Raw genomic sequence first — 14,700 nt, 5'->3', positions numbered from 1 at the left:
CACCATTTTCCCCTCCAAGCTCATCACCAAGCTTAGGAGCCTGGGACTAAACACCTCCCTCTGCAACCTGATCCTGGACTTCCTGACGGGCTGCCCCCAGGCTGTGAGAGTTGGCAACAACACATCCATCATGCTGACCATCAACAGGACCCTGAACAGTTTTTACCCCCTCAAGGGTGTCCCCTCCTGTACTCCCTGTTTTCCAGGACTGCATGTCCACGCACGACTCCAACACCATCATCAAGTTTGCTGACGACACAACGGTGGTAGTAGGACTGATCAACGACGACGATGAGACAGCCTATAGGGAGGAGGTCAGAGACCAGGGCAACAACCTCTCCCTAAATGCCAGCGAGGCAAAGGAGCTGGTAGTGGACTACAGGAAACAGAGGGGCAAGCATGCCCCCATCCACATCGATGAGGCTGTAGTGGAGCGGGTCGAGATCTTCAAGTTCCTCGGTGTCCACATCACTAACGAATTAATACGGTCCACACACACACCTGCCCACACAGCTGTGAAGAGGGCACATCAGCGCCTCTTCCCCCTCAGGAGGCTGAAAAAAGTTATACAGCTGCACCATTGAGAGCATCTTGACTGGCTGCATCGCCGCTTGGTACGGCAACTGCTAGGCACCCGATCGCAAGGCGCTACAGAGGTCGGTGAGAATGGCCCAGTACATCACTGGGGCTGAGCTCCCTGCCATCCAGGACCTCTACTCCAGGCGGTGTCAGAGTAAGGCCCAAAAAATCTGCAAAGACTCCAGCCACCCTAGTCAAAGACTGTTCTCTCAGCTATCGCATGGCAAGCAACACCAGTACACCAAGTCTGGAACCAACAGAACCCTGAACAGTTTCTACCCCCAAGTCATAATACTACTAAACAAGACTGCTAAATAGCTCATCAAATGGCTACCCGGACTACCTGCATTGACCCTACATACTTACACTGACATCCCAACACACACACGTCATACACTCACACCTCAAACACACATATCATGCGCACACATGCATACTGACGCCACACACACACTCGTACCCCTGTGCATCGACTCGGTACTGGTACTGCCTGTATCTAGCCATGTTACTTTTACTTGTTATTGTTATTCGTTATTCTCTGTGTATTTATCCCTTGTGTCACTATTTCTATTTTGTATTACATTTTTGTAATATTTGATTTGAGCCGCAAACAAAATGTTTGGTGCCAAAACCAAACTAACTGGCAAACCCTCATCGTTTTTTACATGTATTTTTAGCAGCAGCTTACAACAGTGCTTGTATTTCAGCCTATGGAAAAACAATATACCAAATCACACTGTAAAATGGTAATCACACATCAATAGCAGTTGAATAAATAGCCAAAATACTGTGCCATTAAATTGACAGAAAAAACATGAATGACAGAAAATGGTGCTAAAATAAGACTGTGCACGCTACAGTAGTCTATAGTGAACGTAAAATAAGACTGTGCACGCTACAGTAGTCTATAGTGAACGTAAAATAAGACTGTGCACGCTACAGTAGTCTATAGTGAACGTAAAATAAGACTGTGCACGCTACAGTAGTCTATAGTGAACGTAAAATAAGACTGTGCACGCTACAGTAGTCTATAGTGAACGTAAAATAAGACTGTGCACGCTACAGTAGTCTATAGTGAAAGTGAGAATATTAAGCTATGATGGTTTCATCTCTCACCTCAATAAAACAACAGCACTGATTACAGATGACGCCCGTCAACTTTTAGTTTGCCATTGTGTTTGTTTGTATGACATGCTTTAATTTACAACAGCAAAAGTTTGTTTGCCGTGGTATCTGTTTCATTAGTTTGACATGGTTTTTGTCATTGCATAGAGAGGTAAACACATAGCAAACAGTCACACAAACATTTGCCTATCAGAGACAGGCAGCGTGCATGTTCCAGCTAGGTGCCGATGACAAGCAGCACCAATGTCATCAGTTAAAACAAGGACAGAGATAAGAGTGTGTGTGTGTGTGTGTGTGTGTGTGTGATTACACGCGTGTCAACAGATGGCACAAATGACTGACCATGGGGACGTATCAAACAAACGTTTCGCTCTGTGGCTCGCTGCTCTGACCAGACAGAGCAGGGCACCTTTCCTAAATAAAAATTCACGTTCCAAATCCCCCCTATCCCGTCCAGGCCCTCCTCCATCCCTCCATCCTCCCCCTCTTCATCCCTCCCTCCCTCTCCTCCTTCCATCCTCCCCCTCCTCCCTCTCCTGCCCACTCTCTTATCTCATGAATAATAAGATTGAGGAGGAACAGCCATGTACAATCCACATTTGGTTTGGTGATAAGGAGCTATCAAGGGCCATTTCAGCTGTGGGGAATATCAATAGAGTCTGTACGGAGAGGAGATGGCGGCCCGTTGAATTATTCAAACTAAACACTTTGCTGCTCGAACATAGGGTGTAAGCTATAACTTTGACGGCGCATAAATAGATATCTAAAATTAGAATCTTAGATGCAAGCATTCACGTCGTGCACACTCATTCATGAGAAAGGAATGAGAGAAAGGAAGGGAGCGAGAGGGGGAGAGCAACGATTGGTTCAATGCAGGCACAGACCAGTCGAGTAACACCTTTACTGTATGTGACAGACCATTGTTGAGGGAGAGTTTAGTTTATGATAGGAAGGTAAATGTGTGGACAGGACACTGCCTGCCACCTAAGCGTTTTACTCTCTGTCATATCCATAACTATTCTGTCATAATAATTCCTAGCAGGACAGCTGGCTGGTTGGTCCACACCACAGTTAAGATACAGGGCAGATGGATTATAGTGCAGGTGAACCGGCCTCCCCAGGGCCTTATAGAAAAGCTGCTAGCTGCACACTAGAAAATCTGTCATGAAAGAGAAGGTGTACTACTATTACTACAAGGGACTAGGGGAGAAGCAGTTTTCTTTAAACGAGCAATCTGCATTTGAAACAAAGTGCCATCCGGTCATACAATTTACTTTGTTTAGTAACATTGGAGTAAAGAAATCTAATATTTGGGATTTTGATGGGGTATGACAGTTGAACTAAGCTCATGAAGTTATATTCTTCAAGAATCAATGGGTATGTGTCATTATTTTTTTGTCCAGAAATAGATGCAGATTGTCCTTTTAAAGCCACAAACTGTAATTAGTGTATCAGCAAAACAGCAGCCCCGCTATAAATCTATTCCGTGAAACAACTTTATATTTTGGCTTCTGATGGGGTAAGACAGTTGTACTATGAGCTTGTGAGGCATTTATAAGTTACATTCTTCAAGAGTCAATGTATCGTTCATTAAAATGAGCATTTAACATCAGTAACTATTGCAGATTGTACCTTTTAACTTGGCTGGGAGCGAAGGAGCCTTCGGGCTCCGGTAGTGAGTTAGACATATATCCAGAACCATTCTGAACCGCTGACACACATAATCTGCTTCTCTAACTATGGTAATGTAATAAATCAGTTGAGCTGATGTGGGGGGGGGAATTATCTATTAACAAGCTCATCAAATGGAGGCTGAGATTGAGTCACATTATAATATTTTTGTTATTTTCAAACTAATTCAATCAGAAGGTGGTATGGCTGTTGGGCATGTGCTGTAATTGTCCATTTTTATACAGTGCTGTATATGAAAGCTTTTGTTTTATAGCTCTACACGTGAGTTTTTATGCACAGCAAGCATAGGAGGTATGAGCGTGTGTGTGTGTGTGTGTGTGTGTGTGTGTGTGTGTGTGTGTGTGTGTGTGTGTGTGTGTATACCTTCTTAACCTGCAGACAAGATTCCTTAGTGAAAGCTGTAATAAATGATTTATTACTGATGTACCTCTGTGTAAATGGAAATCCGTGTATTGGGTCCGGTGAGCCTACATGCACGGTACTAGGGGCCAGATGCATTTGGAGAAGCTAAAAGAACATCCTGTTAGAAGATTAGCCCTTCAGTTTCACTATCAGAGGCTATCTTTTACGGTGTGCAACAGCAACACAGAAAACCCAATCAGTAACCTGGGTGAAGCTGTCAACTCCACACGCGATGCCTGTTTAGCCAAAATGAGTTGTGGAGAAGGAAAAAGTTATCATTTTGTCCGTTTAGGAGTACAACTCACTTAAGCATAACAGGCAAAGCATGTAACCAGGGTAATTTGTGACATAAGTGTGAAGGAGCCGCGATTTCAATTACAATTATTGACCATCTGTCAGTCTGTCTAGCTCTGTGAAGATCTACTGCTTTATAACGGCTGAAAGTGATTGGCAGAAGTAGGCATCATTTACTCTGAAACGACGCCGATTTTGAACCGCTTCATATTTCAAAGCGTGGGGCGCTGGAATGAAAACTATATCATAATTGTGTGAGAGTGGGGAATCAGCATGTTTGTTATTAAGTGTGTCTGAGTGGGTAGAGTGTCGGTAAAGACAGCGGGAGAGGAAGAAGGACGGAGGTAGAGAGAGGGAGGGAAGGAGGGGGATGAAGGGGTAGGGAAGGAAGGAAGGAAGGAAGGAAGGAAGGAAGGAAGGAAGGAAGGAAGGAAGGAAGGAAGGAAGGAAGGAAGGAAGGAAGGAAGGAAGGAAGGAAGTGCTGTCTTACATGAATCCGAAGGGGCAGGCCTTGTCACAAACTACAGCCTTACACTTCTTGGGCCTGGGGCGACACTGACATACGTCACAGCCGTGGGCATCTGTCTGCAGGCCAAATGGACACTTCAGGGTACAGTCAGAGGTCAGGGCACTGCACAGCTCTTCTCCTGTAGGGAAGACACAGACAGAAACACATCAGACATCAGTTTATAGCCAAAACTGAACAGTCATTTAATAGTTCTAAAAGTCCACTTATTCTTTTATGATCTGTGGCAATGGCTTAGAGGTGCATTAAATTATTTACATATCAATATGTCTTCATTGAGAGATACTCAAAATGAGGAATTGTTTTTGAAACTCAGAAGTCATGACTTATGATAATGCTCTTTTCTGACAGGCAGGGATAGAAAACATAAAACATCTTTGTTTTTAAAAGCCCTTTCAAGATGTCTGAGTCTGCCCTCAGTGTTCCTTTAATCCATCTCTGATAATGTCCCAGACAGGTATAGTCATAGAAACAGTCAGGAAGGAGAGAGAGAACACCAGAGAACAATGTCTCAATGTCATTGGCCCAGGGCGAGTTCTGTCCTCTGTATAAACCAATCCGGTGAGAGGAAATAATAGACATATTGCAAAACAGCTTTACTGACCGAGACGTCAGACCAAATCACGTCGTGAACCAAACGGAAGAAAATGGACTGAAACAAGGTCACCACACCCTGGATTTGTGCAATAAGAAACGCACATTTTCGTTTTACATTGGAAAACGTTTTAAAACGTATTCCGCTGTGTACCCTAATGAATATGGCCCAGTACTCACGTGTCTTGCAGTGGCAGGTGCGACAGCTGTTCAGGTTCTGTCGGAAGCCGTATAAGCAGTCCTTCTCTGACAGGGAGCAGTTCTCTAATGACTGACAGGTAGGGGGCGCCATCGTGATGTAGGTGGGCTCTGAAGGAACCAACAAAAATCACACACACCACTTTGAAGGTAAGTCGACTGAGTAACATCACTCAACACACACTTACAACGCGCACACACACACACACACACACACACACACAGTTTTGTTCTGGCATTATGACTAATAGGAGCCATCAGAGTCAAAAGCAATTTCTCCACAAACCCACACCTACCTTCCATTAAAGTGGGTAAATATCAGAGAACAATAGTTGAAAAAACCTGACAGCTACAATAATATCCTGTACAAAGGCACGACCAACTGCCCTCTGTGACCTGAGTCCTCCACTCCTCCATCTAATGCATATCGCTTCACATTGAGGTGTCTGCATTTCAGTTCAGTTTGTTTGAATCCATTAAAAGATTATACAGCACTTAATCATATCGGGGGGCGTTGGCTGGCCATATTTCACAGTCATGGACACCAGCACACGGTTTAGTTATGACAGCTTTGAAAAATTCCTCCCTGATGCCTGTCACCCTGGCTGCCTGGCTGGCTGCTATCTGCTGTATGTGGCTCCTCTCTGCTGAGGAGGGGCCAGGACCAGTGCTGTTCTGTGATGATAAATATGAGGAGGGTTGTACCAGGGTTGAAGAGGAGACCAGACCAGGAAGTCAAAGAAGGAGTGGGGAGGAAGAGAAGGACAGGGGAGGGAGGAAGATAGGAGGAGGTGGGAAGTAAGACAGGAGAAGGAAGATGGGGAGTAGGACAAGAGAAGGACAGGAGGAGGAAGAGGAGGTAGAGAGGAGGAGGAGGTGGGAAGGATGACAGGTGGAGGTGGGGAGGAGGACAGAAGGAAAAGGAGGTGGCCAGGAGGATTTAGGGGGAGGACAGGACAGTCAAGGTCAGAGGAGACACCAGTGAGTAGCTGTGGCTTCTCTCTGAAGTAGACTATATGTTTGTGAATGCAAATCACGTGTACGCTGGCCAGTCTAGTCTGTCACAAGAGACAATGAATGTAATGATGCACAAGATCAACATAGCAGAAGAAAACATTCTGACAATGGTAATAATGCATAGACAATGCTAAATCTACTGGAAACAATTTCAAAACAAAATGAATAGAAGCCTATGAGGACATTTAATTAAACAAAGGCAAGCAAATGTGTTGCTGAAAAGTTGGGGTCACTTTGTGATGAATTAATTCCTGGTTAACACAAAATGGCCAGGTAGGCAGGGAGAGAAGGTCTGTCTGAAAACAGCGCAGTGCCAATTATTCTGGAGGTGCGAATTTAATTAAGTCCCATCAGATAAAAGTAACAAAATGACACAATGCTCTTTTCCCATCTGCTTTCCCCTCAAGGTTATTTGTCTGATGAACTCCTCCATGTTTTTATTTCAGGACTTATAGTTATTATGAATTAAGAATGAGCTCTCTCGCTCTGATTTCATTAACTTGCTACGACTTAGGGCTAAAGCAAGGTATCCCTGTTAACAAACAACTGGTGGGAAGGCTGAACACAGCCTGGTAGGTACAGTAGCAGGTGCATGGCAATTCAAGGCATAAAACGAAATGCATTGCCAAATAGACCACACAAAAACAGTGACAAAACACACATACGACCACAAAGCAAGCACCCCCACCCCCACTCTCTATCCCCAGTGTTGGTGAGTTATGTAGCATTAAACGTTAAGCATGGCAGAGGACTCCAGAGGGCTTCATTCCAATGTGACAGCCTTGATTTGCTTAATTACACACTGTGTGTCTGGCACAATAACCACCCTGACAGAGAGGGGGTGTCACCTTGAGGAAACCAGCTCTCCTAACAAATAATAATTAGGAAATAAAAATGCATAAAGCACTGGCCTGGCTGTGGGGGAGCTAAATTAAGCTGCCGGGAGCAGAGGGCCGTGTGCCCTGGGGCCGCTGGGACAAGGACAGGGGTGTGTGTGTGGTTGTGTGCGTGTGTGGACTGCCTGGGAGGGACAAGGGCAGGGGTGACAGTGGCAAGACCTGGCTTCTGTTTACCTGGTGTTCCCAGAGGCCCAGTACACACAGAGGACCAGACCCAGTACACACAGAGGACCAGACCCAGTACACACAGAGGACCAGACCCAGTACACACAGAGGACCAGACCCAGTACACACAGAGGACCAGACCCAGTACACACAGAGGACCAGGCTCAGTACACACAGAGGACCAGACCCAGTACACACAGAGGGCCAGACCCAGTACACACAGAGGACCAGACCCAGTACACACAGAGGACCAGACCCAGTACACACAGAGGGCCAGACCCAGTACACACAGAGGACCAGACCCAGTACACACAGAGGACCAGACCCAGTACACACAGAGGACCAGACCCAGTACACACAGAGGACCAGACCCAGTACACACAGAGGGCCAGACCCAGTACACACAGAGGACCAGACCCAGTACACACAGAGGACCAGACCCAGTACACACAGAGGGCCAGACCCAGTACACACAGAGGACCAGACCAGTACACACAGAGGGCCCAACCCAGTACACACAGAGGACCAGACCCAGTACACACAGAGGACCAGACCCAGTACAGGGGACCAGACCCAGTACACACAGAGGACCAGACCCAGTACACACAGAGGACCAGACCCAGTACACACAGAGGACCAGACCCAGTACACACAGAGGACCAGACCCAGTACACACAGAGGACCAGGCCCAGTACACACAGAGGACCAGACCCAGTACACACAGAGGGCCAGACCCAGTACACACAGAGAATTAGACCCAGTACAGAGGACCAGACCCAGTACACAGAGGGCCAGACCCAGTAAACACAGAGGACCAGACCCAGTACACACAGAGGGCCAGACCCAGTACACACAGAGGACCAGACCCAATACACACAGAGGGCCAGACCCAGTACACACAGAGGCCCAGACCCAGTACACACAGAGGACCAGACCCAGTACACACAGAGGACCAGACCCAGTACAGGGGACCAGACCCAGTACAAACAGAGGACCAGACCAAGGACAGGGGACCAGACCCAGTACACACAGAGGGCCAGACCCAGTACAGACAGAGGACCAGACCCAGTACACACAGAGGGCCAGACCCAGTACACACAGAGGACCAGACCCAGTACACACAGAGGACCAGACCCAGTACAGATGACCAGACCCAGTACACACAGAGGACCAGACCCAGTACACACAGAGGACCAGACCCAGTACACACAGAGGATCAGACCCAGTACACACAGAAGACCAGACCCAGTACAGAGGACCAGACCCAGTACAGGGGACCAGACCCAGTACACACAGAGGACCAGACCCAGTACAGAGGACCAGACCCAGTACACACAGAGGACCAGACCCAGTACACACAGAGGACCAGACCCAGTACAAAGGACCAGACCCAGTACATACAGAGGACCAGACCCAGTACACACAGAGGACCAGACCCAGTACAGAGGACCAGACCCAGTACATACAGAGGACCAGACCCAGTACACACAGAGGACCAGACCCAGTACACACAGAGGACCAGACCCAGTACACACAGAGGACCAGACCCAGTACACACAGAGGACCAGACCCAGTACACACAGAGGGCCAGACCCAGTACACACAGAGGACCAGACCCAGTACACACAGAGGACCAGACCCAGTAAACACAGAGGACCAGACCCAGTACACACAGAAGACCAGACCCAGTACAGAGGACCAGACCCAGTACAGGGGACCAGACCCAGTACACACATAGGACCAGACCCAGTACACACAGAGGACCAGACCAGTACAGAGGACCAGACCCAGTACACACAGAGGACCAGACCCAGTACACACAGAGGACCAGACCCAGTACACACAGAGGACCAGACCCAGTACACACAGAGGACCAGACCCAGTACACACAGAGGACCAGACCCAGTACACACAGAGGACCAGACCCAGTACACACAGAAGACCAGACCCAGTACAGAGGACCAGACCCAGTACAGGGGACCAGACCCAGTACACACATAGGACCAGACCCAGTACACACAGAGGACCAGACCCAGTACACACAGAGGACCAGACCCAGTACACACAGAGGACCCAGACCCAGTACACACAGAGGACCAGACCCAGTACACACAGAGGACCAGACCCAGTACACACAGAGGACCAGACCCAGTACACACAGAGGACAGACCCAGTACACACAGAGGACCAGACCCATGTACACACAGAGGACACAGACCAGTCCACACAGAGGACCAGACCCAGTACACACAGGGGACCAGACCCAGTACACACAGGGGACCAGACCCAGTACACACAGAGGACCAGACCCAGTACACACAGAGGACCAGACCCAGTACACACAGAGGACCAGACCCAGTACACACAGAGGACCAGACCAGTACACACAGAGGACCAGACCCCAGTACACACAGAGGGCCAGACCCAGTACACACAGAGAATTAGACCCAGTACAGAGGACCAGACCCAGTACACAGAGGGCCAGACCCAGTACACACAGAGGACCAGACCCAGTACACACAGAGGGCCAGACCCAGTACACACAGAGCACCAGACCCAGTACACACAGAGGGCCAGACCCAGTACACACAGAGGACCAGACCCAGTACAGGGGACCAGACCCAGTACACACAGAGGACCAGACCCAGTACAGGGGACCAGACCCAGTACACACAGAGGACCAGACCCAGTACACACAGAGGACCAGACCCAGTACACACAGAGGATCAGACCCAGTACACACAGAAGACCAGACCCAGTACAGAGGACCAGACCCAGTACAGGGGACCAGACCCAGTACACACAGAGGACCAGACCCAGTACAGAGGACCAGACCCAGTACACACAGAGGACCAGACCCAGTACACACATAGGACCAGACCCAGTACACACAGAGGACCAGACCCAGTACAGAGGACCAGACCCAGTACACACAGAGGACCAGACCCAGTACACACAGAGGACCAGACCCAGTACACACAGAGGACCAGACCCAGTACACACAGAGGACCAGACCCAGTACACACAGAAGACCAGACCCAGTACAGAGGACCAGACCCAGTACAGGGGACCAGACCCAGTACACACATAGGACCAGACCCAGTACACACAGAGGACCAGACCCAGTACAGAGGACCAGACCCAGTACACACAGAGGACCAGACTCAGTACACACAGAGGACCAGACCCAGTACACACAGAGGACCAGACCCAGTACACACAGAGGGCCAGACCCAGTACACACAGTGGACCAGACCCAGTACACACAGAGGACCAGACCCAGTACACACAGAGGACCAGACCCAGTACACACAGAGGACCAGACCCAGTACACACAGAGGACCAGACCCAGTACACACAGAGGACCAGACCCAGTACACACAGAGGACCAGACCCAGTACACACAGAGGACCAGACCCAGTACACACAGAGGACCAGACCCAGTACACACAGAGGACCAGACCCAGTACACACAGAGGACCAGACCCAGTACACACAGAGGACCAGACCCAGTACACACAGAGGACCAGGCTCAGTACACACAGAGGACCAGACCCAGTACACACAGAGGACCAGACCCAGTACACACAGAGGACCAGACCCAGTACACACAGAGGACCAGACCCAGTACATACAGAGGACCAGACCCAGTACACACAGAGGACCAGACCCAGTACATACAGAGGACCAGACCCAGTACACACAGAGGACCAGACCCAGTACACACAGAGGACCAGACCCAGTACACACAGAGGACCAGACCCAGTACACACAGAGGACCAGACCCAGTACACACAGAGGACCAGACCCAGTACACACAGAGGACCAGGCCCAGTACACACAGAGGACCAGGCCCAGTACACACAGAGGACCAGACCCAGTACACACAGAGGACCAGACCCAGTACACACAGAGGACCAGACCCAGTACACACAGAGGACCAGACCCAGTACACACAGAGGACCAGACCCAGTACACACAGAGGACCAGACCCAGTACACACAGAGGACCAGACCCAGTACACACAGAGGACCAGACCCAGTACACACAGAGGACCAGACCCAGTACACACAGAGGACCAGACCCAGTACACACAGAGGACCAGACCCAGTACACACAGAGGACCAGACCCAGTACACACAGAGGACCAGACCCAGTACACACAGAGGACCAGACCCAGTACACACAGAGGACCAGACCCAGTACACACAGAGGACCAGACCCAGTACACACAGAGGACCAGACCCAGTACATACAGAGGACCAGACCCAGTACATACACAATACATGGCAATGACAACCCAGCTCACACTGACTGACCTCCCCTCAGGTAGAAAGCTGACGGGCTCCAACAGGCAACGTATTGTACTACTGCAACTGCCACACTGCAAGTCGGTGACTATCTTGGTGTAAATCAATCAAAACAATCATTGTAATTGTGTTAGAGTAATATTTGACGTTGCAAATACAGTAGACGAGACAATCCCATTGATTGTTCCTCAGATGATTCTACATGGCAGGGAAATCAGGCTGAGGACCTAACCAGTGAGCTGCGGGGGGTTCTCTATAAAGGGTAGCCAGCTACACATCACCAATGTCGGGAGTCTTTGTTAAGGAGGCAGAGCAAGATCAGTAAACGGATAACGATGTGAGGGCATGCATTAAACTGTGCTGCTCACTGTCTTATCTCTCTCTCAGACTATCTCTCATCCCCCACCAAGACACAATGGTCAATATCTCCAATAGTGACATTGTAAAACCCATCTTACAGTACCATACAAAAACTCATCCCATCCATGAATGGAATACAAATATGAATAGGTGTTGGGGAGAAATCACATGTTGCAATCCGTTCCAATCTGTTCCAGTCTCTCTCCAACCACTGTTGAAAGTGAAGTCAATCAAAGCCAAGCCTAGCCTAGTGACTTAAAACATGATGCTCCATAGAGATTAAATTCCCTATCAGTAAATGTAATTGCTGTAAATGTTTGAGAGCGCGAGCATATCAAAGAAGGGAATAATATCTATCTCTGCTTTGATCTGAAAAACCCTGGAAACGTATTGCTCAAAAAACCCCGACGAGGGGGACAGGACACACACAAAATCACAATCAGCAACACAAATATCCCACTGTGTAGAATAGCAGTGAGTGAACAATGTTGTGCTTATTGTACCTATTTTACTTAATACTGACACTCCAGTTACACGGTCTATAAAATAAATACACATGATCTGTTTTAATTCATATCACCATTCAGGGTGCATGGCCAGGCGCGTGGCGGTTGGGTTAGCGTGGGAGGACTGAGGGTTGCACCCTACCTCCACACCCTACCTGGCTCTCTCTCTCCCTAGGTTTGAGGCTCGGTCACTCAAACACGCATAATTACTTCAGAGGCAGATAGGCGCATAAAAGATTAATGGGAGGGGGTGGAGGTGGAGGTGGGGGTGAGCGGTTCTGCCCACCATGGGGCAGAGGTAAAGGGGCCTGCAGGCATTGAGACATGGCATGGCCCACTGCCCTCTACTCTCGCTGTCCTTCCTGTGCTCAGTCAGGATGCATCCGTCTTCTCGCCCTTACCCTCCATCCATCCATCCATCCCTCTAACCTCCCCCTACCTCCCCTGCTCCCTCTCTCTCTTCCTCCCTCCCTCCCTCTCTTCCTCCCTCCCTCCCTCCCTCCCTCCCTCCCTCCCTCCCTCTCTTCCTCCCTCCCTCCCTCCCTCCCTCTCTTCCTCCCTCCCTCCCTCCCTCCCTCCCTTCCTCCCTCTCTTCCTCCCTCCCTCCCTCCCTCCCGTTCCTACCCACCCCAGGTCCTCATTAGAGAAGACTCAGGGGTGAAAATGACCCCAGGCCAGTGGAACTAGCTACCTAATTTGAGATCTTTGCATCCTGATTAGAAAACAAAACTCACCACTAATCCGCTGGGTCGAGCTTGTAATGTATAATGTTGTTGACTTGTTATTCATTGATTGTGTTTTAAAATGATTTGATAGTCCGATAGTGTACTGTTTAATTGGAGGGAGAAGAACCCATGAGGGCAAATATGAATTTGAAGTGATATGAGGATAATTTACTAAGTCCCCTGGCTGTCCCTGTTGGATCATCCATCCACTGACTCCTTTAAATACAAACACTATTCATTCCCCCAGATATATCAATGTCTGCTAGGTCAAGCATGCTAGGCTACAGTAGCGCATGCTAACGCTAAAAGGGGTCTTACAACTCATTGTTTTGCAGCTAACGATGCTAAGCTGTAAGTAAGTATCCATACAGTATCTTGCATCACTGATTCTGGCAATTACTCACTCGTGAAGCTTTGTTTCATCGGGACTTCCACCTACCAAGGTTTGACTGGTTATGATTAGCGCCTATACGCGCTTGGTAACAGGCCATTTGACGCAGTGCTAAGTCCATAGATAGTGTTCCTGGTATCCATAAGATAAGGGAATATATTGTACCACAACCATGGTACCGAGCTACCAAGGTAAAAGAGATTACAATCAACTGTGATCTTCACCTACAGTACCATCGATCCAATATCTGCTCTGTGTGTGTGTGTGTGTGTGTGTGTGTGTGTGTGTGTGTGTGTGTGTGTGTGTGTGTGTGTGTGTGTGTGTGTGTGTGTGTGTGTGTGTGTGTGTGTGTGTGTGTGTGTGTGTGTGTGTGTGTGTGTGTGTGTGTAATATAGAAACCAGCAGCATACTAGACTGGACTAGTCCCTTGTACCCTAGATGTAATCTCATCAGTGATAGTAAGCCAGAGAGAGCCTCACAGATACACACACAGCAACATCCCCAGATAGCTTTGCAAAAATCCATACTACAGACTTGCCTAATAAAAGATTATGATTCCGTAAGCCGCTAAGCTCACTGCTTCCACTAACCAGACAAACGAGCAACAAGATGCAGCCCTAGTCCCCAGTGTGGACCAAGCTGGTCTTTCCAAACCAATATGAAAAACACATTGGAGGATAGAGGAGACAGTCATCTGGTATTCTGAGCAGGGCATAATAAATAACGCAATAACGCAGTGCATAATGTTAGGGAAAAATAACACCAGGAAGGTTTGAGGATTGTGGATGTGTGTGTGTGTGTGTGTGTGTGTGTGTGTGTGTGTGTGTGTGTGTGTGCGCGCGCGTGTGTACGTGTTGTCACTGTTTGTATGCAGATTGCTGCTGCGTGACACCGGCGGTAGTGAAGCCGAGCCACAT

The 14,700-nt window shown here is 48.7% G+C and overlaps 1 protein-coding gene across 2 annotated transcripts in view; it reads right to left on the bottom strand.

The window, feature by feature from the left end:
* Nucleotides 1-14,700, bottom strand: part of crim1 (cysteine rich transmembrane BMP regulator 1 (chordin-like)) — a 116,763-nt gene that overhangs the window by 12,701 nt on the left and 89,362 nt on the right. For both annotated transcript variants that reach the window (XM_029729836.1, XM_029729835.1), the window contains exons 8-9: nt 5,393-5,521; nt 4,583-4,739 (exon numbers count right to left, since the gene is read on the bottom strand). In XM_029729836.1, coding sequence (XP_029585696.1) covers nt 4,583-4,739; nt 5,393-5,521 — 286 coding nt within the window. The remainder of the gene's footprint in view (nt 1-4,582; nt 4,740-5,392; nt 5,522-14,700) is intronic.

The sequence above is a fragment of the Salmo trutta genome, chromosome 33 (genome assembly GCF_901001165.1).
Source record: "Salmo trutta chromosome 33, fSalTru1.1, whole genome shotgun sequence".
In the NCBI taxonomy this organism is placed as follows: Eukaryota; Metazoa; Chordata; class Actinopteri; order Salmoniformes; family Salmonidae; genus Salmo; species Salmo trutta.
Note: the sequence above shows the minus strand (reverse complement) of the source record. Positions and strands in the feature narration are given on the sequence as shown.